This window comes from Coloeus monedula, assembly GCF_965178545.1.
Source record: "Coloeus monedula genome assembly, chromosome: 16".
Taxonomy (NCBI): domain Eukaryota; kingdom Metazoa; phylum Chordata; class Aves; order Passeriformes; family Corvidae; genus Coloeus; species Coloeus monedula.
The window spans coordinates 15190798-15215146 of NC_138796.1; the positions used below are offsets into that span (position 1 = coordinate 15190798).

General features: G+C 54.2%; 1 protein-coding gene across 7 annotated transcripts in view; it reads left to right on the top strand.

Moving 5' to 3' along the window:
* Window positions 1–24195, top strand: part of WDR90 (WD repeat domain 90) — a 57932-nt gene extending 33737 nt beyond the window's left edge. For 6 of the 7 annotated variants that reach the window (XM_082292319.1, XM_082292320.1, XM_082292321.1 and 3 more), the window contains 30 exons: window positions 83–140; window positions 1355–1473; window positions 1886–2041; window positions 2740–2867; window positions 4342–4458; window positions 4958–5193; window positions 5592–5731; window positions 6243–6373; window positions 8040–8170; window positions 8554–8715; window positions 8992–9120; window positions 10096–10229; window positions 10312–10349; window positions 10775–10894; window positions 11308–11490; window positions 12487–12587; window positions 13479–13581; window positions 14192–14313; window positions 15080–15239; window positions 16469–16659; window positions 16908–17076; window positions 17541–17652; window positions 18508–18679; window positions 19293–19415; window positions 19502–19688; window positions 20146–20276; window positions 21192–21335; window positions 22431–22550; window positions 22939–23023; window positions 23859–24195. In XM_082292319.1, the coding sequence (XP_082148445.1) occupies window positions 83–140; window positions 1355–1473; window positions 1886–2041; window positions 2740–2867; window positions 4342–4458; window positions 4958–5193; window positions 5592–5731; window positions 6243–6373; window positions 8040–8170; window positions 8554–8715; window positions 8992–9120; window positions 10096–10229; window positions 10312–10349; window positions 10775–10894; window positions 11308–11490; window positions 12487–12587; window positions 13479–13581; window positions 14192–14313; window positions 15080–15239; window positions 16469–16659; window positions 16908–17076; window positions 17541–17652; window positions 18508–18679; window positions 19293–19415; window positions 19502–19688; window positions 20146–20276; window positions 21192–21335; window positions 22431–22550; window positions 22939–23023; window positions 23859–24016 (4060 nt within the window). In that variant the 3' untranslated portion in view covers window positions 24017–24195. Of the gene's footprint in view, window positions 1–82; window positions 141–1354; window positions 1474–1885; window positions 2042–2739; window positions 2868–4341; window positions 4459–4957; window positions 5194–5591; window positions 5732–6242; window positions 6374–8039; window positions 8171–8553; window positions 8716–8991; window positions 9121–10095; window positions 10230–10311; window positions 10350–10774; window positions 10895–11307; window positions 11491–12486; window positions 12588–13478; window positions 13582–14191; window positions 14314–15079; window positions 15240–16468; window positions 16660–16907; window positions 17077–17540; window positions 17653–18507; window positions 18680–19292; window positions 19416–19501; window positions 19689–20145; window positions 20277–21191; window positions 21336–22430; window positions 22551–22938; window positions 23024–23858 lie in introns of those variants that run through there. The other variant, XM_082292323.1, reaches the window with a different exon arrangement.
* The last annotated feature ends 154 nt before the right edge of the window (window positions 24196–24349 follow it).

A 24349-nucleotide genomic window follows, 5' to 3' on the forward strand; every position in this document is an offset into this window, starting at 1 on the left:
CACAACTTGTCCCCTTTTATGCCCCGTGGGGATGAACTCAGGGTACAAGGAGCTGTTCTTCACCAGGTCTCTCTTCTTACAGCTTTTCCCACAGCGGAGCTGTTCTGTGTGGTGTCGGGAAGGACGTGCACAGCAAAACGGTGAGAGCTGACCCTGGGGCTGGGAGGTTTCCCTGAGAGAGCTGTTCTTCCAGATTCTGTAGGTATTTTCCAGGCAAACCTCTGCTCTGGGCTTTCTTAGACATGTTCTTGGGGCACATCCCTTTCTTGTTAGCTGCCTAGAGAATGCTTTCCCTCTCCCTGATGCTTGTGGGTGTTCCTCAGCTGCAAGCGAACAAATCCTTTTGGCAGCAGCCAGAGAGACCTGGTGGGGTTGTGCTTTGGGGCTGTTCTGTCCCTGGAGTGGTCCCAGCTAGGACCCAGGCAGGGTGATGGGATTATATCTTTATTTTAATAGAGTTCGGGGCAAGATGTGAGGTGAAATCTTCAGCTCCAGGCATCACTGTGGGAAGGGATGCCAGGCACTAGAGCTGCCGCCCACCTTTGTAGCTGGGGATGACGCAGATCCCACGTGTAGCAGTCAAAAATAAACTTGTTCCATGGGACTGGGGGTTTGGTTTTGTCAGTGGAACTGTTTTTCATCCACTGTTTTCATCCTTTAGTGACGACCATCAGCAATTAGCTGTGCCGTCACTAAGTGAAGGAAAAACCACACAGTGCTCCGTGCTTTTCCCAGCATGTGGCAGCGTTCTGTGATCTGTGGGGGAGCTGGGGAGGTGGGATCAGTGGGGTGAAAGCGCGGTGGGAGAATGGGGGTGCTGGGGGAGCACCTCTCCCAGAGTGCTGCCGCAGCCCATCCCAGCCTCTGAGGTGATGCTGGGTTTGGTTTTAACACTGTTCTGGAATGCAGAGCATCCTCCTGCATTTCCTCAGGCATCCTGTGCTTTAGGCAGAGGGTTTGACTCTTGCCCCTGGTGATGGGCACTGAGGGCACACAGACCTGCGCCGGAGCAGTGGGCACGTGCTGCCCTCCCGCTCCCTCAGCCCTGGGACAGCTCCTCTATCCCAGCAGGCAGAGTTCCCACTGCTCTGTGGATTTTCTTTCCAAGTCTGAGTCCTGTTGCCAGGCAGCCCTGGGATTTAGAACCTCTAATTATGGATTGCAGACAAGGATATTGCCATGAAGCTTTGCAAAGCTGTTGGACTGTCCTAAACCCTCTGTGCGATGGGTTTTATTTCCCTGCTCCAGCTCTGTTATCAGTACTTTGTGCCCAGCTCTGGAGCAGCTGTGGGATGAAAACCTCTTCTGCTGCCAAGGTTCTGAGCAGCTCTCCCATCGTATTTTCTTGCTTCAGATGGTGGTGGTGTGGAACACTGCTCAGGCAACCCGTGGTGGAGGTGTGACTGTGCTGGCCAAAGCACACACAGATGTGGACATCCAGGCCATGAAGATTGCTTTCTTTGATGATACCAGGTAGTGTGCCAAGAAAAGAAATCAAAAGTATTGAATCTTAGACACTGGGAAGGAATTGTTCCCTGGGAGGGTGGGGAGGCCCTGGCACAGGGTGCCCAGAGCAGCTGTGGCTGCCCCTGGATCCCTGGCAGTGTCCAAAGCCAGGTTGGATGGAGCTTGGAGCAGCCTGGGCTAGTGGAAGGTGTCCCTGCCCAGGGCAGGGGGTGGAATGGGATGAGCTTTAAGGTCCCTTCACCCCAAACCACTTTTATTCTGTAATTGTGGCATGGCTGGGGGGGAATTGTGGTGCTGCAGCCATCTGGTTGCCATTCCTGTTCTCAATCCTCACTGTCAGTGGCCCTTGGGACGCTGCCCTTCCCCCAGGGGCCTGGGGAGCCCTGCCCTGGTGCTCAGGCTGTGTCTCCCGGGACAGGATGGTGTCGTGTGGCCGGGACAACATCAGGCTGTGGCGCGTGCGGAGCGGAGCCCTGCGCTCGTGTCCCGTCAGCCTGGGCGAGTACCACTCCCTGGACTTCACCGACCTGGCCTTCGAGGAGGGGCCCGAGCGGGAGCCGGAGGAGCGCGCGCTGTAAGGGACTGGCGCTGTCACCTGGCCTGGGCAGCCTGGCAGGAGGGAGCTCTGCAGCTCTCCCTGCTTAGCATTCACCTTCCCCCTCGACCACGGCACTTTGCTGGGGTTCTCGCTCAAAATACAGCTGCCTTCTGGAGCTGGGAGAGCCTCTCCCCACACAGCACATGGCATCTCCCAAGAGGGATTTGGCTGCTTGCAGAACAGTCTCTTTCCTCTTGCTGTGCTGCTGTTCTGCCGTATTTAGTGACTCTCTCCTCACCTGAAGCTCTCTGTTGGATTCCTGGGGCAGTGGGAGGAGCCTGATACACATCCTCTTGCATACCGTCACACACTTTGTTGTTTTATTTTAATCATCAAAGCCAGACCTTTGTTGCCACCATATATAGTCCCACAAAGACAGAGCTGTCAGCTCAGCCAGCCTGTGGCAGAGGGAGGCTCCTTCCTGGAGTTTATGGGAAGCTTTTAGCTCTTCTGCTAATTTCTGTTCCAAAGGGTCAGGAAACCAAATTGGGAACTCTGACTTCCTTGGATATGTGTGGGGTAGCACATGGAGCACTTGGACACCTTGTTGACCTCTTTTATTCCTGTGAGCCAGGATTGCTTTACACAAACCAGTTGAACAGGTAAACCAGGCTGGTTTTTTACTTTTAAAAGCAAGTCTCTCTCCTGTTTTGTTTTGTTTTGTTTTTTTACAGCTTTGTGTGCAGCAGGAGTGGCCATGTGCTGGAGGTGGACTACAAGAACGTCTGTGTGCAGAGTGCACGGCGCCTGCTGCCTGCACAGCCCCAGGGGAATGGGCAGGAGCAGGCAGGGAGCGGCTCAGGTGGGAGCAGGAGCAGGCAGGGAGCAGCTGAGGTGGGAGCAGGAGCAGGGAGCAGCTCAGGTGGGAGTAGGAGCAGGCAGGGAATGGCTCAGGTGGAGCAGGAGCAGGGAACAGGTTGGAGCAGGAGTAGGCAGGGAATAGCTGAGGTGGGAGCAGGAGCAGGGAGCAGGCAGGGAACAGCTGAGGTGGGAGCAGGAGCAGGGAGCAGGCAGGGAGCAGCTCAGGTTGGGAGCAGGAGCAGAGAACAGCTCAGGTGAGAGCACCTGCAGGCAGGGACAGGGGGAAAACCAAGCAGGGACCACCTCCACCACCATCAGGGTCAGAAATCAGCTCTCTGCTCAAACCAACCAGCTCTTTACCTACTGCTGAAGGATTATTTTGGGGTTGATTAGATCATTGCTATTTGCCTCTTAAGGACTGCAAATAATCTTCCTTAGTACAGCAAAGTATCATTTTAAGAAAGATTTGAGCATTTTAAATGCTGATTGCACTTTCAGAGAAAAACTACTTTTAGAAACATGAAACAAGGTCTTCATTTGCTGATGGGAGGCTTAATGGAGAGATGGAAAAAGAACTAAGACCAAGGAAAAAGATGAATTTGGGGATTTTTTCATTATTCAGCTGGTGTGCAGAGTGTTTGGGGAATCTTTGTTGCTGTACATTAGACCAACTTTCAGCTCTTCCATTAACTTGAACAGCGGGAAGAATTCACTTTCAAGTGTGATTGCTCTGATATCTTAAAACTTAGTGCGTAGTTTGCTTTGGCAAATTGAGCTAATTAATCTATAACGTGGCCTATGAGAGGTGTGTTATTGCAGTTCTCACTTCAAGGGCAAGAAAGGGACTGGAGGGGAGAGGAAACAAAGTCCTTGGTGCCTCCTGGCTCTGACTTACGGTGTTTATACCTGAATTTAGGTTGGATATTGGGGGAAATTTCTTCACTGAAAGTGTGCTGAGGCATTGGAGCAAGCTGCCCATTTCATCCCTGTAAAACATTCAAAGAACCTGTGGATGTGGCACTTGGGGACATGGGCTGGTGGTGGGATCATGGTTGGACTCAATGAGGTTTTCCAACCTTAATGATTCTACGAACCAAAACCTGCCAGTTTGTGGATCTGTATCTCCCTCCTGCAGAGAGGGTTTGGGATAAGGAAAAGAAAGGGTTTGTATCTTGGGCAGTTAATCTGGGATATCCTTTGCTACAGGATCCTGTCTGAGGCAAAAATATAGCAGGGGTAGGAGTTTTCTGTGCCTGGCAAGAGTTTCACAGTGGTAAAGAGGAGTTTTGAGCCCCGAGAAGGGCTGGCTGAGACCCTTCAGCCTGTTCTGTCAGTCACTCTGGGATTCCTGCCTCCTCCTCAGGCTCCAGCTGGGTGTGGGTGGACTACCAGACTCAGCTCTGGGATGGGCCCACTCTTAGGTTGAGTTTTCTTGTTCCATCTGTATAAGGAGGTGTTGTTTTTTGGGTTTCCAGGCCCCGGGATCGCTATAAACAGTATCAGCATGTCCTTGACCTTCTGTGCCACGGGATCAGAGGATGGCTACGTGAGGCTGTGGCCACTGGACTTCTCAGCTGCTGTCTTAGAGGCAGGTGGGTAGAGGTGGGGCTGTGTCTCCTGCTGCAGATCCAGAGCTCCACTGCCACAGCTCCCACAGCAATCCTCATCAGTGAGGGCATGTGTTACGTGTGCTGTCTCCAGGCCTGACTGCCTTGGAAGTCTCCAGTGGCAATTATTCATGTTTTTTATTGTAACTCATGGGAGAAAGGCAGGATCTCCTGGGAGAGAACAGACTTTCCATCTTGATTTCTGTGCTCTTGTAGCCACAGCTCATCTGTCTGTGAAAAATTAGGGGAGAAGTCGAGCAGTTCTTGATTGTTTTGATTGTTTTTGAAACAATCACCATTACAGCAGAGCCCAGGGACGTTAGGAAGGGCAGAGACTAATCTCTCTAACCTGTCACTACACTCACACCTGCAAGTGTTCAGTCTCCAGGTCATGGGCTGCTCATTCCTGTGGGCGTTTCTTTCCTAAATGTGGATCTGTAGCTGTATTCCAAGAGGATTTGTTGACTCCTGTGTTTTTCCCCAGAGCATGAGGCTCCAGTGAGTTCTGTCTGCATCAGCCCAGATGGCCACAAAGTCCTGTCCACAACAGCTACTGGGAATCTGGGCTACCTGGATATCCAGGCCCGGGACTACAACACCCTGATGCGCTCTCACAAGGACTCTGTGCTGGGATTCTCGGTGGAGGGGAGGTGGAAGCTGATAGCAACAGTGTCCCAGGACAACACCATCCGAGTGTGGGACCTCACCTCCATGCAGCAGGTGGGTGAGACAAGAGGCAGGAGGTGTCTGCTGTTTATTAAGAGTCTCCCTGGTCTCTGTTTGGTCCAATTATCAAAGCTCCACAGTTCAAGAGCCCTCCCTGAAGCATGAGAGGTACTGTGGGCAAGAGACCCTTTGGAAGTACAGAGTTCTGAGGCGTTGTTAGACAAAACTATTTTCTTCTCCTCCATCTTTTGAATATTTCTTTTTAGCACAAACCATAGCACCCAAGGGCTTTACCTAAATGCCCAAAGACCCAGGATTTCAGTGGGCTTTGGATCCATGCAGGCAGGAGCAGCGACATGCTCATGGTGGAGATGTGAGGCTGCCCAGTTGTTGGGCCCAGCTGCAGCTCCAGTTCTCTCCAGCTTCATGCCCGTGCTGTCTCTTCCCTGCAGCTCTATGACTTTTCAGCTGCAGAGGAAACTCCGTGTACCGTGGCCTTCCACCCCTCCTGGAAGATCCTGGCCTGTGGCTTCGACAGCGGGGTGGTGCGGACCTTCAGCCTGGCTGCCTCTGACCTCCTGCTGGAGCACAAGTGAGTGAACTGGGAGCTACACTGGGTCTAGCTGGGTGTCCTGGTGATGAGACAGAACCACAGTGATAATCATGGAGCTTGACAAGCCTCAGGTCCCAGCTGGGTGGGTTTTGGGCAGATCCCACTGTGCCGAGGCTCTGGGTGGTGAAAGCCATGAGGGCTTTCTTTGTGACTTCCCAGTGGACAGCAGTAGGAAAGAGCTTGTCCTAGAGAGCAGCTGGGCAGGGAGCCCTTGTAAGCCCCAGTGTGGGATTTGGAGGATGCTCCAAAGGGAGAGGGAGCAGGTTCCATCCAGGCTGGAGCGCTGCGCTTGTTGCTCGGTTTTCCGACAAGCTGGGGTGTTGGTTGTCCTGGGATGCTGCAGGAGTGAGCACAGTGGGGCCATGCTCTGTTCCTGGTCAATTTATTCTCCTGGGTTCTTCACCGTGTTACACTCAACATCACCACTGTTCCCTCTGTCTGTGGTTCCTTTTTTCTCTTCCTGTTTTCCATGTTTTCTGCCCTCTTTCAGGCAGCACCGCGCCGCGATCACCGGCCTGACCTTCTCTCCGGATGGCAATTTGATGTTCAGCTCCTGCTTACAGGGAACTCTGGCTCTGTACAGCTTTGTGGCCCAGAAAACCCAAGTCCTGAGAGTCCTGGGTAAGACTCTGGGGTTGGGGTTGCCTTTCTTCTTTTTTTTTTTTTTTTTTATTAGCACAGATATCCTGAGACCAGAGCCAACCCAAACTCAGCCTGCTTGGAGAGATATTTCCCAGTGAACCTTCTGAGCTTTGTCATTTCCCCCTGCCCTGGGCACTGCTGGGGCACCTCCAGTCCTTGGGACAGTTCTGGGCCCCTCACAAGACAGACCCTGAGGGGCTGGAGCGTGTCCAGGGAAGGGAAGGGAGCTGGGAAGGGGCTGGAGCCCCAGGAGCGGCTGAGGGAGCTGGGAAAGGGGCTGAGCCTGGAGCAAAGGAGGCTCAGGGGGGACCTTGTGGCTCTGCACAAGTCCCTGACAGGAGGGGGCAGCCGGGGGGGGTCGGGCTCTGCTGCCAGGGAACAGGGACAGGAGGAGAGGGAATGGCCTCAGGCTGGGCCAGGGGAGGTTTAGGTTGGATATTGGGGAAATTCCTTCATGGGAAGGGTGGTCAGGCACTGGCACAGCTGCCCAGGGCAGTGCTGGGGTCACCATCCCTGGGGGGATTTAAGAGAGAAGTTCATGTGGCACTTGGGGACATGTTTTAGTGGGCTTGATGATCTTAGAGGGCTTTTCCAACCTTAATGATTCTGTGATTTCTGTTTGTACCTTCTGTGTGAGCAAAACCCAGTGACTGCCAGCACTTCCCTACCTGTCCTGCTTCAAACCTCTCATCCTGCTGGTGTGATGCTTTCATGAATGTGCTGGAGTCACAGAGATTTATTCATGCCCAAGCCCTGACTCTTTCCATTCTGTGCATGTGCAATTTAATTTGTTTAAAGTGGATTGTTGCCCTAATCCTGCCTGCAGCAGAGCTGCTCCGTGCTGGTGAATGGAGCTGGTAGAGAGCTGGAGGCAGAGCACAGGCAAGGCAGTTTGGAAAAATTAGTGTCACATTTAATGTACATTTTGGGAATGAGTTGTGACAACACAAGCTTGGGCAGGGAAAGGGAGCTCTGATTTTTATACAGTGCAATATTGCACGAAGAGGAGGAACCTGCCCCAGGAAGTGTGCAGGAGAAGGAACAGGGCCTTGGAGAGATCAGGAAATTTGTCCAAAATCACCCAAATTTGGTGTCAGTGCTGCAGCTGGACCTTCATGTGGTGACTCTGCTCTGAAACTGTGTTTGCTGCCTGGTCACGTTCCAGGGACAGGACAGTGGAATTATGGTTGTGGAATAAATACCGAGAATTGCTGTAATTTCTGTGATTTTTAGACCTCTGGGTGTCTCTGCCCTCTGGACTGACATCAGTGTGGTGGTGTTCAGCACCAACCTCCTTCTGCTCCGGGTTCAGACACCCAGGCTGCAGCCGAGATCTCACAGAGCTCCTCGTCACAGCCTCTTGTAATGTTAAAAAATAAGCCCTAAAATCGATTTTATTCCTCTGACTTTGTTCTGCTCTCCTTGAAAACGCTGCATGTTCGCTCAGGCAACAAGCTGTGCATCTCAGCCTTGGTTTTGAGGTGGTTCACTGCACGCTCTGGGTGTGTAAGTAAAATTTGTAGCATCTCCCACAGTACAGGCTGCTTTATTCTCAGGCTCAGAGGCAGGAGAAGCTGCAGCTGCTGCTCAGCAGCACCATCAGAGTGGGCTTTGCTCCTCCTCACTCTCTTGCTGTGTCCCCCAGGCAATGCGGTGGCCCGGGATGCTGGGATCGGCGTGGACGCTCTGGTGGTCAGTGGGGACAGTCGCCTGCTGGCCTTCGTGGGGCCCTCCAAGTACGTCGTGACAGTGATGGAGGCCTGCTCACTCGATGAGGTACCCAGCAGACTCCCCTCGCTCCTGGGAACAGGGGTGTCCCTTGGAAATTCCACAGGCTGCATCCAGGGAGGTGGATCAGGGAGTGGGGCACCAACCCCACGTGAGCTCTCCGTGTTCCCTTCCGTGAGACAGAAATAACAGCCTCAAGGTTTTTTCTCCTCTGGCTTCGTTCCCCTCTAGAAGGAGAATTTGGAGAGGTGCTGTGGACACTGTCAGCTTTCACCTCTGTCTATGAGCTGCTCTCCTGGGCATTGCCTGGACCTGCAGGCCCTCGTTAAGTGGGAAGGGAAGGGTCCGGGGACTCCATAGCCTCATGTTAGGAGCACGGGAACAATCCTGAGGCTCCTGCAGTGTTTGCTCAGTGGCTCCTTGTTCCACAGCTGCTGAGGGTGGACATCAGCACCCTTGACTTGCACAGCGCCATCTTGGACTCTGCAGTGAAGGTCTGCTTTGGTCCTGTGCCTCAAGGCGAGCTCCTGGTAGCCACTTCTTCCAATAAAATCCTTGTGCTTGATGCAAAAACCGGACGATTGGTGCGAGAGGTAGGACACTGATACTCATCCACGAGGTCTCCTGTGGGGGCTGGGCACTTCATGTCTCTGTGGGAGGTTAAATGAGAGAAAAACTCCTCCTGGAGCTCACAGGCTTCAAAGAAACACAAGTGGGAAGCCTGCAGCTATCCCAGTGTGCTCGTGCTCGGGGTGAGCCTGAGCTTGTCCTTGTTTTCCATGCTATAACACTGCTGTTCTCTTGCTGAAGTGTAAATAAGGACATGAACCAGCTCAGCTAAGGCTGCTGGTGCCATTTCTTGTCCTCAGGTGTCCCCTGTGCACAAGCTGACCTGTTCCTCCCTGGCACTGAGCAGGGATGGCCAGTACCTGCTCACTGCTGGTGACAAGGTCATCAAAGTGTGGGACTATCGGATGCGCCTCACCATCAACTTCCAGGTACTGCCCACACAGGGAGGGGAGGGGGTGCTGTTCATTGCTGAATCCCTGGAGAAGAGAACAGTAAATGGGCTCTGTGTGACTTGGCCCAGTGTCCCCAGTCCCAGTTTGCCCAGCAGAGAAACGCAGCCCTGTTCCCACATTGTAACAACACCTGGCAGTGGGCACAGGCTGGGGCTGCCAGAGCACCCCAGTGAGACCCTCTGCAAAGGACAGAAGTAGGTGATAGCTCTGTGTTAGGGACAGGGCCACATGGAGAGGAAAATGGTTCACCCAGGGCTTCAGAAGCAGGGTAAGACTTTGGACTCTTGAGCTTTTGCTTCCTTCCCTGAATGAGTGTGTTGGAGGTCGGCCCTGGGTTGATCAGCCCTTAGGTGTGAGCACTGTAGGTGTGATAGATTCTTTTCTGGACCTCCTGCTGACCCTGGCTGTGCAGGGCAGGGAGTGGAGTAACCCCATCCTGAGAGGACAGGTGGTGGTGGTGATGCCATGAAGATTTTTTGCCTTTTCTTTTATAGCCCTGTTATACCTTTTTTACAACTTCTGTATTCTTAGTGCTTTTTGCCTACATTCTTGGACTCGTTTGTCAAGCTGAGAGACTAAACATCTTAGAAGCTTCGTAGCTGGGGATCAGTGTGGCCCAGACCCCAAGGTCCTCTCCAGAACACATTCTAGAAACTAAGATAGAACCATCCAGGGGAAGGTTCCTTGGGGAGGGGGGCTCACTTGAGCCTCTCATTGGGGAATCTTTGAGAGATCTGCTAATTAGTAACACCTCTAATGTTATACCAGATCTTTTGGGGTGGGCATTTTGCAGGGTGCATTTCGATGCATATGACCTGGACGTGTGCACCTAAGGATCCTTAAAATAAATACCAAGATAAAATCCCTTTTTCCCTTCTAACTGTTTATGACTCTTGATTTTAAGACCAGGAAAAGGCATCAGTGGGGGATTCAAGGCGTGCTCTCTCCCAGGTGTTCATCGGCCACTCAGAGCCCGTGCGCCAGGTCGCCTTCACCCCAGACCAACAGCATGTCATCAGCGTTGGGGATGCCATCTTCCTCTGGGATTTCCTAGCTCCACCTCCAGTCAGGTCATCCCCAGCCAGGTAATGGTGCTGGGCAGTGCCTTCCCTGTGTCCCCTTCCCCTGCCCCATCCCTGTGTGACTCTAATCTCCTCCCCTTCCCAGGGCTCGTTCCCCCGCGTCCACTCTGCTGCTGAGGTCAGGTGAGTTTGCCTCTTCCCACGAGTTGTGCTGGCAGCTTTTCCAGAGTGTAAGGATTTGGGGAGATGGTTCCTTCCCTGAGGGAGTCATGTAGTGGGGGGCAAACCAGCTGATTAGCCCTGAAGGACAATCTCAAATTAATTGGCACCTCTCAGTCTGCCTAGGTGTGGGGATGTTCTGAGCAGAGCCACTCTGGGCTTTCTGGTAGGTTTTCAACTTTTGCCTTCTGTCTTTCTGTGCCTCCATCTCCTCTGTCTTCTTTCTCCCTCATTGTCCCTCTCTCTCTGTCCCTCTCTTTCTTAAAAGACAGAGAAGTGGCTTCTATGGAAGCTGGAAAAACTGAGCTTGGAGGTGTCACCATCCAAGAGGATGAGAGGAGCATGGGGTGAAGGAAGTGACACCAAGACTTTTCCTTTTCCTTTCCCAGACAGCAGCTCTGAGAAGCCCAGGGATGTCTCTGAGACCCCTCGGCAGACAGTGCCTCTTCCATTGCTGTCCACCCCGCCATGTTTGGATATCAGCTCTGTCCACCAAGCAGGATTTCAAAGTAAGAGGAACTGCTTGCAGGAAAGGGGAAAATGGACCTCGTTTTAGGAAAAGCTTGCCTAGTTCAGCAGCATTCTTGGAGCCATCCCTACTGTGATCTCTTCTGGCAGACTGACAGACCAGTCTGCAGTTCCTTCCCCTAAGCAGGGCAAGGCCCAGAGGTGCTGGTGTTCAGCACCCCTTTGTGCTCTGCTCTCCTCCACATACTGAGCTGCTGGCACAGCTTCTCTGACTGAGCTAAACACCTCGTTGGTCATTCCTAATAGGAATTGTCTGCTCTGCCCTCTACCCTAACAGCTGGACTGTTCCACAGAGCAGGGGAATGATGCTGCCAGAAGTCAAGGTGGCAGGAACACATGAAGTGGTCCTGAAGGACATGGATGGCTCCATCTTCCCACTGATTTTTCTCTCCAGGTATTTTCTCCGAGTCGGACAAGGAGGAGGAAGAAGATCTGCCAGGCAGCAGCAGGGTGGTGGCAAACAGGCACAAAGATGCCTCAGTCCTTGTGGTAGGATCAGATGGGAGTGAGGAGGAGCCTGTTGTGAGGCCCAAAGTGAGGCAGGAGAGCCCAAGGTCTCCTGAAAATCCAGCAAACGGTAAATCAAGGGTATTGCCAGCTTGAACAGAGCTGCAGGCCTGCATGGCAGCTTGGTCTATCCCCCAAAACCAAAGATCATTATTATTATGGTGCAGAGAGACCCAGACATGTGCTCTGAACTGTGATGTGAAAGGCTGCAACATGTTCCTCAGGAGTTTTCCCCTGGGCATGACCATCCAAGGGAAGTCAGGATTGAGGGAAGCTCACACTGATCCCTGAAACTGCTCGTTTTTCTGGCTCTTTCCCTGCTGCTGCTTCTGGGCACACCAGAAGCCTGTCTTCAGCCTGGAGCCAGTATCATCTCAGAGTGGCACGTCCCATTAAATCCAGCTGCAATTAAAGCTCCCAATGCCTCTATTAATAGCTGCACAGCCTCGGAGCTGCAGCGGTGTGTGGCGACCTGCCAGGAGCAGGCAGCTGCCAGTGCTCAGCCCGGCAGGACTTGTTGGAAAGCCTCAGGATAAAACTGCATCCGATGCTCCTGTTACAGCCCTGGAGCTGTGGGGCTTGGGGTTTCACAGGGATGCCCAGAGCACAAGGTGTGGGTGTCCTTAGGCTGTTTGCAGTGTGGTGTGGCTGAGTGGGAAAGGAACTGACCCAGGGAATGGCTGGAGCTGTGCCAGGGCAGGGTCAGGCTGGAGAGCAGGGAAAGGTTCTTCCCCCAGAGGGTGCTGGGCACTGCCCAGGCTCCCCAGGCAGTGGGCACGGCCCCGAGGCTGCCAGAGCTCCAGGAGCGTTTGGACAGCGCTGCCAGGGATGCCCAGGGTGGGGTTGTTGGGGTGTCTGTGCAGGGCCAGGGGCTGGACTGGATGATCCCTGTGGGTCCCTTCCCACTCGGGATATTCCACGTGTGACACTGCAGTCTGACTTTTACCTTGTGTGTGTTCACACATGCACAGCACCTGAATGTCAGCAAGACACAGCCTGGGTGCTGCTCTCAAACCATTCCCAGAAGCAGCATCCCGTAGGTACCGTTTTCTCCTTTGTATGGCAGAACCCAGGAAGGGCACCAAAACTCCCAAGTCCCCATGTTCCATCCGCCCGGACTCCTACCGGCATTTCACTCCTCGCTTCAAGGCATCAGTGCTCCCCCAGGTGAGAGTTGTGCTGGTTACCAGGTGGAGAGGAGGCATTTTGGGGCTGGGGTAGGTGGATTTTCCAAATGGTTTCCATTTTGTTCTCTGTTGGAAAGCAATTTGGGAAATATACCCCTGGGCTGATGTTCAGTGAGAAATCCTAACGTTAATTCCCTGTTCTCCCCTACATGTAACTCTTCCCAGACTAGTAAAAAGTGAGTTGTGCTCAACTCTTTTTGTGTTGCCCAAATCTGCATACATTTTTATTCAAAAGGAGTGGAAATGGCATGTGCTATTGAGAGTGAAAGACGAGTGAGCAATGGAGTGATTCATTGTGCTCCCATATTTGCGAGCAGCTGCGTTGGCAGAGCAGGCTGGGGAAGGCAAATCCATGGAGCGTAGTGAGGAGAGACACAGCACAGCTCCTGCTCTGTTAACAAACACAGCAGGAATAAAACAGAAACTTCACTTGGCCTTTCCCTAAGCTCTGCTGCTAGTGCTGGGAGAACAGCTACATCCAGATTTCACCCCCAATCCTCTGCTCTGTCCCTCCACCTGGCAGCATTTTCCCCCCAGTTCTCTTCTTACTGAAATATCTGCATCCCAAGTCAGCCAAGCCCATGGGAACTCTTTCCCAGCGGGATTAGCAGCTGCTCCTTAGCTGGGCACTTGCTGCCAGCCTGTTTTGTGCCCCATCTGAAAGCATCTGTGCCTGGCTATGCTGGGGCAGTGTCTCTTTTGTTATGGAATATTGTTAGCCCCTTCCGTTATGGAATTGTGTGAGTATTGGCATGGATCTGTGTGGGATGTGTGTTTGAGGACACTCACTTTATCCTCTGTGGGTGTTGATGCACCTGACCAGACCATTCTTCCAGAGCTTATTTTAAGCCAGCATCTGTTTCTCTTGCAGAGTTTCTCATCTCCTCCAGCAGGCAGTGAGGCCCTGAAGCTGAAAGCAGTGATTGGCTACAATGGGAATGGCAGAGGGAATATGGTGTGGAACCCAGATACAGGTACACTGGGAATGCTCTGGAGTGGTGGGATGTGCTGCCAGAGAAGCTGTGGCTGCCCCTGGATCCCTGGAAGTGTCCAAGGCCAGGTTGGATGAGGCTTGGAACACCCTGGGACAGTGGAAGGTGTCCCTGCCCATGGCAGGGGGTGGGATGAGATGAGCTTTAAGGTCCCTTCAACCCAACCCATGTGTGATTCTATTCTGTGATTCTAGGGGTGTGTACTGAGTGAAGTTATGATCTTGGGTTGGGATCTTTGCGTGAACACAGGGGTTCTTTGTGTTGGTGAAATCCAGTAGCTCTTTGCTGTTGGCAATCTTTAGTTGGTGGGGCAGACTTGGGCTCCAGGTGTTGAGAGGACAGAGCAGGAGGGAAGCTCACAAAGCCCATCCTGTCTCCTTTCTCCAGCTGGAATGATGCCCAGCAGCCCTGCTTTACTCAGGTTAGGGAAAGTGAGATTTCACCCCGCTCCCAACCTGCTGCTGCTGAGCTGCGTCAAAGAGTCAGCTTTTACGTATTAATGAATCATAGAACTTTCCACGTGGGCTGTGGTGGGGGCTGTATGTGCAGCCTTTCCATGAAAACATCCCCTCTCCTCCCCCTCTTCTGCCAGGCTTCTTCGCCTACTCCTGTGGCTGCGTCATCGTGGTTGAAGACCTGCACTCGGGGTCCCAGAACCACTGGCTGGGCCATGCCGAGGAGATCTCCACACTCGCCCTCAGCCACGATGCCCAGGTAGGAGAGGCTGCTGCTGCCCCAGGCCAGGGCTTGTCCCTGTCACTTTGGAATGCCACAGCCTAAAATCCCATTTGTCTGTTCCTCCTTCTGCCTGGAGGCTATGGAAATTGTTTTGGAGTCAGCTATCTGTTGTGCTGGCTCGGTGTGCGCTGGAGAATGTCCAGAGAAGAGAGTGGAGCCAGGGAAGGGGCTGGAGCACAAGTCTAATGAGGAGCTGGGAAAGGGGCTCAGCCTGGAGCAAAGGAGGCTCAGGGGGGACCTTGTGGCTCTGCACAAGTCCCTGACAGGAGGGGGCAGCCGGGGGGGTCGGGCTCTGCTCCCAGGGAACAGGGACAGGAGGAGAGGGAACGGCCTCAGGCTGGGCCAGGGGAGGTTTAGGTTGGACATCAGGAAGAATTTCTCCATGGGAAGGGTGGTCAGGCTTTGGAAGGGGCTGTCCAGGAGTGGTGAAGTCCCTATCCCTGGGGGTGTCCAAGGAAAGCCTGGATATGGCACTCAGTGCTCTGGGCTGGGTGACAAGGTGGGGATCAGTCACAGGTTGGACTGGATGATCTTGGGAGATCTTTTCCAGCCTCCACGAGTCTGTGATTCTGTAAAGGCCACTCTCCTCCTCTGGGTGATGCTGCCTTTCCCTCCTGCCATCGGCTGAATGGTTGTTTCTCACAGCATTCTCCATTTGCCAACCACATTGCTTTAATGTGGGACTGAAAAACCCATTAAGACTAATGAGTGTTCTCTAATTACTTACACATTGTTCTGTTAGGTTCTTGCCTCTGCCTCAGGGAAGAAGGATGGAGACTCCCACTGTCAGATCTGCATCTGGAGCACCCAGGATGGGGCCTGCACAGCAGAGCTCTTCCACCATGAGACACAAGTCCAAGCCATGGCCTTCTCCTGGGATGACAGATTCCTTGTCACCATAGGTGAGCATGCCTGTACCAGCAGCTGTGGGTGCAGGGGTGCACCCCAGAGCAGACAGCTGATGGCAGGAGGGTGCTGTGAGCACCAAACACCTGCCAGATGTGCAGCAGGCTCGTGGGTAAGAAGCTGTTCCATGGTATCCTTGGGACAGCAGGGAATGCAGCAGTTACAGCTTTCTCCTCCTGACTCACTGGTGTTTCTTAAACCCCCTGGAAATGGTTTATGGTTACTATTTATAGTGTGCAAAGGGAAAAGCCTTCTTCTGGACTTGTTATTGCTGCCTAGATGGATTTGGACAGAAGTAGCCAGGCTCCCAACTGTGAGCCTCCTGCCAGGCAGCCATGCCAGCACAGGATGGACGCTCAAGCTGTCTGTTTTGTCCAGGCAGGGGACATTTAAAGGACAACATGCAATTAGGAAGCTCTTGTTTTGCATGAGAGGGGACCTGTGGGGCAGGCAATACGCTCGCTCCGGGCTGGTGAGGCTGCCTGTGGAAAGGAAAGCAGGCTTTGCTGGAGAGAAAGGCAGCAGTGTGCTCTTCAGGGAGCAGTGTGGGAGAGGAGCTCTCCTCCTCCAGCTCCGGTCTGGGCTGCAGGGGAGGGAAAAGCTGAAAGTCTCCACAGAGCTTGTGGAGCCTGGGAAAGGCAGCAGGAGAGCACTGTCCTCCTGAGCTCTCTGGAAGCTTGGGAATCACCGGGAGCTTGTGCCATCACTGAGGCCAGTGCCTTCTGCTCCCACCCAGCTGTGGTGGCTTCCATTGAGGTCAGCTCCCACCTCAGCTGGGACCTTGGCAAAGGTGCCATCCTGTTCTTTGTCAAGACAGAGTCAGCCCTGAGTGCCCAGTGTCACTGGAAGGTTTGTGTGGGACATTCCCCAAGGTATGCAGCAATTCCTGAGGGTGAAGAAACAGCAGGAAAACTGCTCTGCCTGTTGCAATCCCAGCCCTGGCTGCTCCAAATGACTCTGCTGCCAGGACAGGTTTGCTACAACCTCCAGTGTGAAGTACTGGGCCAGTTCTGTCTGTCCTTAACTTGGACAAGCATCTGTCGTGTCATGCAGCTTGTGCTGAGCACCGAAGGAGTTGTGCCCGTGCCTGGAATGGTGTTTGGGACAGTCATCTCCCAAAAGCTGGATGAGGGAGTGACACAGCTGGTGTGTGTGTGCTGTGTGGATGCTTGTGAGCATCCTGAGGCAGCAGAATTCTTCCTCCTGTCTTTCCCATTCTCCCTAGGGGACTACAGTGACCAGACCATGGCTCTGTGGAGCACCCATACCTATGAGCTCATGCTGTCCACTCGTGTCTTGGAGCCTCTCCATGACGTGGCTTTTAGCCCAGTCTCTCACCAAGACCTGGCCTGTGTGGGGAGGGGAGCTGTGATGTTCTGGCTGTTGGAGCAGCAGGGAGCTGCTGTCAGACTCAAGGTAAACCTTCCTTTTACATTTTGAGATTTATTTTCAGCATCTCTGACTTATTTTCCAAGCTCCTGGTGAGGGCTCTGTGAGAGCTGATGATTTCTCTCAGTGAGGTGATGTTGACTGTGCACAAGCAGCTTTTGGTTGTGTTTGAGGCATTAACTGCAGGAATTGAGGGGAGGAGGATGGTTTTTTTCTCCTGATGCATCTAAGCACGTTCATTCCCTTTGGCATTCCTGGTTTTTGTGCTTTGACAGGTTCATCGAGCCCCTGCCCCGGACGTGCTGGGGCTGGTGGAGTTGACGTCTCTCTGTTACGGTGCTGACGCTCTCCTTTACAGTGGGACCAACTCAGGCCAGATCTGTGTGTGGGACACAGAGACCAGTTCCTGCTTCATGACGTGGGAGGCTGATGAGGGCGAGATCGGTGGGTGCAGCATCATGGCTGTAATGGGGAACCAGTTGGGAAAGAAGCCATGAGCTTGCAGACTTCCCATTTCAGCTGTGCTTGGAAAACCAGTTTGCTGTGTGGGATGCAAGATCTGTGGGGTGGCAATGGATCTGTGACCTGGTTTTCCTCAGGGTCCTGCGTTTCCTGGGGGGTTCATTGAATCATAGAATCATTAAGGTTGGAAAAGGTCTCTAAGATTATCAGGACCACCATTAAACCATGTTGCTGAGCACCACATCCACAAGCTTCTTGAATCTTTCAGGGATGGTGACTCCACCACTGCTCTGGACAGCCTGTGCCAAAGCACCTCCAGACCTCTAGTCTGTCAAACAGTGTTGGGCTGTAGAACCCTCCCACTTTCCTGCCCAAATGGCTGCCAGGAGCACCCTTGGAATGATGGCTGGGAGAAATGGACACTGACAGGTGCCCTTCATCCCCAGGTGTGCTGGTATGTCGGCACAAGCGGCTAGTGAGCGGCAGCAACACGAAGCGCATCCGCCTGTGGTCCGTGGCCACCGTGCAGGAGCTGAGGCTGAAGGGGCCCGATACCAGGTAGGAGCTCGTGGCCCCTCACCTGGCAGCCCCCAGGACCTGTCTGAGAGGTGGTTTTCACAGACAGACACCACGTGCAACCACGCTGCTCCTGCTGCTCCTCATCCTTAGCTTTTCCTCTCCATCCCGTGACTGCTGATTCTTTCTGTCTGGATCTTTTGACTGAATTTTTGCCACAGGTAGCTGAATCCTCTTAATAGTGGAAGTGGGTGTTGATCGTGCCTGAAGTTTGTGTCAGGGGTTTGTAGGAATTCCTGTAGGAGATTTAGGGAAAATACATTGCCTTTGTTTCTTCTCTCATGCTATTGCATCCCCTATTTTCTTTCTTTCTTGTAAAAAGATGGCTGAGGTGCAAATCACAGAATCGTGGAGTGGTTTGGGTGGGAAGGAAACTTCAAGCCCATCCCATTCCAACCCTCCCTGCCATGGAAGGGACACCTTGCACTGGCCCAGGCTGCTCCAAGCCCCACCCAGCCTAGCCTTGGACACTGCCAGGGATCCAGGGGCAGCCACAGCTGCTCTGGGCACCCTGTGCCAGGGCCTGCCCACCCTCCCAGGGAACAATTCCTTCCCAATATCCCATCCAGCCCTGCCCTCTGGCAGTGGGAAGCCATTCCCTGTGTCCTGTCCCTCCATCCCTTGTCCCCAGTCCCTCTGCAGCTCTCCTGGAGCCCCTTTAGGCTCTGGAAGGGGCTCTGAGGTCTCCCACGATCAACACTCCCAGCTCTCCCAGTCACTGTTCCATGGACAGGAGCCTCTCATTGAACTGGGTTCACTAGAAAGTTGGATTTAAAGCAGGCAGAGTGGCTGTCCCAATGTCTAACCCAGTCCTTCTCCCACCCTGCCTTCCTCCAGGTCTGGCTCGGTCCTGCTGGAGCACGAGATCACCCTGGATGGGACGATTGTGAGCGCAGCCTTTGACGACTCCCTGGAGATGGGCATTGTGGGCACCACGGCAGGGACCCTGTGGTACATCAACTGGGTGGAGAGCACCAGCATCCGGCTCATCAGCGGCCACAAGAACAAGGTCAGAAGGGCTGGGCCTGCTTGGAATGTTGCTGTTGCTTCAGGGTATCGTTCTGCTACAGAAAAAAAGGTTCAAATGGTAGGAGAGAAGGTGTTTTATGGCAACTCGCAGTGCACCTTGCCTGGTCCTACCTTTGGGGTTAGGTTTACTGTGCACAGTGCCTGGTCCTGCTGTTGGGATTGGGTTTATTGTTTCCCATGATTGGTAAGGTTGGAAAAGACCTTTAAGATCATCAAGTCCAAGTGCCAACCCGGCACCACCACCACGTTCACCATTAAACCATGTCCCCAAGTGCCACATCCACACATTTTTTTGATCACTCTTGGGTATGTTGATTCCACTGCTGCCCTGGGCAGCCTGTGCCAGTGCTTTACAACCTTTTCTGTGAAGAAATTCTTCCTAATATTCAATCTAAATCTTCCCTGGTGCAACTTGAGGCTATTTTGTCTCATCTTGTTAGCCCAAAACAAAAGCACTGCACCTTCCTTTATGCTCCATCTCATCTGGAGTCTCCCATGAGCAGAATCCTGGGAGATGAAGGGGCAGGGGAGCTGGTGTGCTCTGGGCTGTGGCACCCACAGAGCCCTGGTTTTCTGCCTTTTCCGTGGAGCAGGTGACCGAGGTGTGCTTTAGTCCCGATGAGAGTCACTGTGCCACATGCGGGGAGGATGGCAGCGTGAGGATCTGGGCTCTGGGCAGCACGGAGCTGGTGGTGCAGTTCCAGGTGCTCAACCAGGTAAGTGTTTGTGGCACATCAATCCCTTCCGCTTGGCACAGGCAAGTGTCCCCTGTGTCACCAACTCTCTGCCAATTTCCTTGCAGAGCTGCCAATGCCTGGCCTGGAAGCCTCATCCTGTTGGGCTGTGGCCTTGTGCTGTCGAGAGCCAGCACGTGGTGGCAGGGTACAGCGATGGCACTGTCCGTGTGTTCAGCGTTTCCAGGACAGAGATGGAGCTGAAAATGCACCCCCACACTGCTGCACTGACAGCAATCGCCTACTCCACCGATGGTGAGGCTGCCTGAGGTGGCACTGGGGACATGTGGCCTCGGGGAATGTGGCTTGGTGCTGCCTGAGTTTACCCTGACCTCCAGCTGCTCTGTGTCCTGGCCACCTGCCCAAAACCCTGGGGCCAGGGAGAGCAACAGAACTTGTCTCAGTGATCTCTGGTGCCTCTGCCAGCTGAGCATGTGGTGGGTGGGACACGGGAGTGCATTGGCTCTGGGATATCCAAGGGCTTTGGGTACAACAAACACCTTTGGTTTATGATCTACTGTGGCTCTTCTTCAGTGTGGAGCTTTAATGGGTGTGGCTGAGACATCTCATCATACCCAGCCCTTGACTGGGATGTTGCCAGCCTTTCACATTGTTTCAGGACACTGGTATCCCATAATCTTGGACCTTTCTCCTCCAGCCTTTTTCTCCTCCTACAAGAAGTGTCCCATTCTTTTCTCTCCCCTGCCAACAGGGGAAATGATCTTATCAGGGGGCAAGGATGGCATAGTGGCTGTCAGCAGCCCTCGCACTGGAATGACCATCCATGTCCTGGCTGACCACAAGGGCTCCCCCATCACCGTTCTCCAGTGCACCAGGAAGCAGGTGAGACCTCAGGAGCAGCACAGTCCCCATGTGTCACTGCACAGCTCTGGCAGGCAGCATGGTCAGCAAATGTGCTTTGGTGTCCCTTGCTTTGCCTCTTTGGAAATCTTCCTCCTCCCCTCCAGCAACTTCTGATCAGTTTTTCCAGGGATATATTCAGTGGAATAAAGCTCCATGTGTTGCAGGTGCAGCCCGAGTGAGGCTGTGCCTGCAGGGGGACCTTTGGTGGCAGTTGTTGACACCCTGTTGTACACAGGTGGCACATGAACTGGTGCCACAGGCTCTTGGAGAGCAGCACCCCTTGGGAACAACCCAGGCTGTGAGCTTACAGCCCCTGTGCCCCCCAGACTTGGCTGTGCAGCAGTGGGAGGGTTTCAGCACCTCCTTTGTCCTCCTCTTTGTGGAGAGGTTTTTTCCTTTGCATAGCAGAAATGAGAATTATTTTCCCTAAGATCTCAGGCTTTAAGATCATCCACACTGCAAGGATGTGTTTCCTGGTAATTTAGGACTGAGGAAATTCTTCTTGATTCTAGGTGGAGGACGTTTTTAGGGGGCACATGGTATTGGGAACAACTCCCCCAGGAGATATGCAGATCCAGAGGGGTTCCCAGGGAAGGGAACTGTGTCATTCAGAGCAGGGTTTGGGTTGGAAGTGACCTTAAAAATCATCAATTTCCAGCCCCCTGCAATGGGCAGGGACACCTCCCACTATCCTAGGTTGCTCCAAGCCCCATCCAGCCTGGCTTTGGACACTTCCAGGGATCCAGGGGCAGCCACAAACAGAGGTTAATCCTGGCTTTGATCCCCTAAGCACAAGCCCCATGTTTCCATGAGCTCCTGTCCCACTCTTCACTGTCCCCTTCCTTCAAAGCCTCTGTGCCCCCAGAGTGACAGGGTCGTGTTTGTGCTCCACAGTACCACGACTTCGGGGTGGAAGGAGGGGAGCTCTGGCTGGCCACCAGCTCCGACCGCCGGGTCAGTGTCTGGGGCTCCGACTGGCTCCAGGACAAGTGTGAGCTCCTCGACTGGCTCAGCTTCCCGGCTCCTGCTGGCCCCGAGGTGAGCGTGGCACCTGCCAGGCCCTGCCTGCTCCTGGTATGAGGCTGGACACGAGCAGAGATGGAGGAGGGAGGCACAGGGCTCGGAGAGAGTGAGGGTGTGCTTAGGAAAGGCATCTCTGCTAGTCCTGTTCACAGAGTACCTTGTAAATGCACCTTCTTGGGTGTGCAAAGAGACTGTAGCAGTGCCAGACTGCCCTGGAGCACTGACTTTTAAGCATGAGGAGCCCTAAACTGCACCTACAAAGAGCTGACAGCCCTGTGCCAGCAAAGCAGAGCCCAGGCAGCAGTGAGCACGGTGTGCAGGAGGGGAGAGCTAATTATGAGCGTGCTGCTAATTCTGACACTCCCGGGGAGCGTGAATATTCCGAGCCAGGAGAGTGGTGGAGGCTTCCCAGAGCCAAGTACTCAGTCCTGTGTGTCCCTGCTGCTTGGCAGAAGCCTCTGGCTCCAGCCCAGGGGTAAGGTTTGGGCAGCAGAACACCTGCTAGAAAAGCAGGAGGATCTGTGTTGGAGAGGATGGAGATGGTCCCTGGTCCTGGTGACACTGGCAGGCAGAAGGGAGCTGGGTGTTTTTGGGGGACAAGAGGCAGTGCTTCAGCCTGCCTCCATACAGCAGCTGGGTTCTGTCAATATTTCTTCTGTTTATTTCCAAAAAGATGGCTTTCTTCTGGAAAGAAATTCACCACAGCTCTCCCTACAGTGTGAAGGTTTGATCTTGCATGCACTACTCAAGATCTGCCTTCTGGGCCCTGTTTTCTTGTGCTAAACTGATCCATAACCAATTCCCAGCTTCAAGCCCATGCAGCAATAGTATCTCAGTGGGAATTCAACCCGTTAGACCCACATGTGACCTGCTCCTACAACACTAAACCATTTGCTTCAGGTTTCCATGGCAGGATGTGGTTGTTCCTTGCTTTCCCTGAGCTTGTCTGAGATGGGAATGCAAGAGGGAGGAAGCAGCCTCCACCATACTAATGTCACACTGGTCAAACACTCACAACCCTGGTATCTCCCTCTGCTCTCCTTTTAGCTCTCATTGGTTGAAATAAGAGAATCCAGCCTCAGTTTTATTGCCTTTGGTTTCCCCCACCAGAGTCTCGACAGCCTCCCACCCAGCCTGGCTGCATTCTGCCCCTGGGAACACGGTGTCCTGGTCTACGTTGGCTTTGGGATGCAGGAGGAAGCTTTGTTCTACAGCCTCAGGAAGAAACAGGTACCTGTCCCCTGCCACAGGCAGTGGGGGCTAGCAGTGCTGCCCTGTGTGTTACCCTCAGTCACGGCGGTGGGGTGGGCTCAGGCAGCTGCTCAGGGAACAGATTTTCATCTTGGAAACTCTGGAGTCTGGCCCAGGTGAGCAGCAGAGCCCTGCCCCTGCCTCAGGCTGCATCCAGGCAGGCAGCCAATCCCTGATCCCACTGGAGGGGAAGGCAGCTGCTTCCAGGAGCATTAACACTCTCCCCATTGTCTCCTGGATGCCTGGGGCAGCTCTCTGAGCTGAGCACCCTCAGCCTCCCCATTACCTTCCTTAGGGCTGCAGCTGCCCAGCTCTGGGCGATGCCTTCCCCCTCTGAGCTGTCGGTGTTTCTCTTGCTGGGCTGCAGGTGCTCAGGAAGATCTCGCTGCCAGCCTTTGCCACGTCCCTCAGCCTGTCCCCAGCCGCACCTTTCATGGCCATCGGCTTCGGTGGTGAGTGCTGGGGGTGCCTGGGCCCCTCCCTCTTCTGCCAGAGGGGAAACAAATGTCCTTATTCCTCGAAACAAGAGACATGTCCTTAAACCTGGGAGCTACAGTCCAGGGCAAGGAGAAACCTGCAGGAGACTGCTGGGTCAGAAATGAGATGTGTGAGCTCAATCCTGCTTGTCCATGGGCAGGGTTTGTCACTGGAATGACTTCCCGGGGTTCTGGGCTGTCTCCATCTCTGTGGCTGTGTGAGCTGCAGCCTCTGAGGCAGCACGGACCTTCCCACAGCATGGGGACAGGCAGGACCCTGCTCGGGCAAGGGCACCTCACTCCTGCAGCAGTTTGGATCTGCCTGTCCTGTGTCACTCAGCTCAGTGACACAACCTGCAGCTCAGCAGCGGGGAGAGAGCCTGGGGGGAGTGACTGGGAATGGTGCTTCTGGCAGGAAAAGACATGGAGAGGGGCTGGGGTGACTGGAAACAGGGCTTCTGGCTGGGAAAAGACATGGAGAGAGTCTGAGGGTGAGGGGGAATGGTGGTTCTGGCAGGGACAAAACAGGGATTGGGCTTGGAGGTGACTGGGAATGGTGCTCCTGCCTGGGAAATGACATGGAGATGGTCGGAGGGTGACTGGGAATGGTGTTTCTGGCTAGAACAAGACATGAAAAAGGGGCAGGGGGTGACCAGGAGCGGTGCTTCTGGCAGGGACTAGAGCTGGAGAAGGGCTGTGAGTGACAGGGACGGGTGGTTGTGTTAGGGACAAGCCCCGAGGAGCGGGTCTGGAGGGTGATGGAGGTCAGTCAGAGCCTCCCGGCCCGGCCCTGAGCCACTCCTCTCCGCAGACCGGCTGCTGCGGCTGCAGCCCTGCCCGGCCGGGGACCCGCAGGACTACGCCGGCCATGACGACACCGTGCACCTCTGTCGCTTCGCGCCCTCCGGCCGCCGCCTCCTCACGGCCTCCCACAGCGCCGTCCTCGTGTGGGAGCTCACGGGCGCCTGAGCCCGGCGGGCCCCGGACCAGCGACGCTTCTCCAGCGGGGCCCGCTCCGGGAGAGGCCCCGGCTGCGGCCGCGCCCAGGCCCAAACCACCGCCCCCACGGCTGCAGGGGTTGGCGGCGGCGGCGGCTGGCCCGCCTGCGGCCCCGCCCGGCCCTGGAATGTGTTTCACGGCCCCGTTCGCCGTTTGTTGTCGTTAAACGTTTTGTTTTCGTTAATAAACCATCGAAAGACGAGCCCTGGAGGTCTGGGTGTGCTTGCCCCGCTAGGGGGCGCCGCGCTGCCCTGCGCCGCTCTGCGCCGCCGCTCGGTGGTGCGGCCGGAAGGGGGGGGGGGG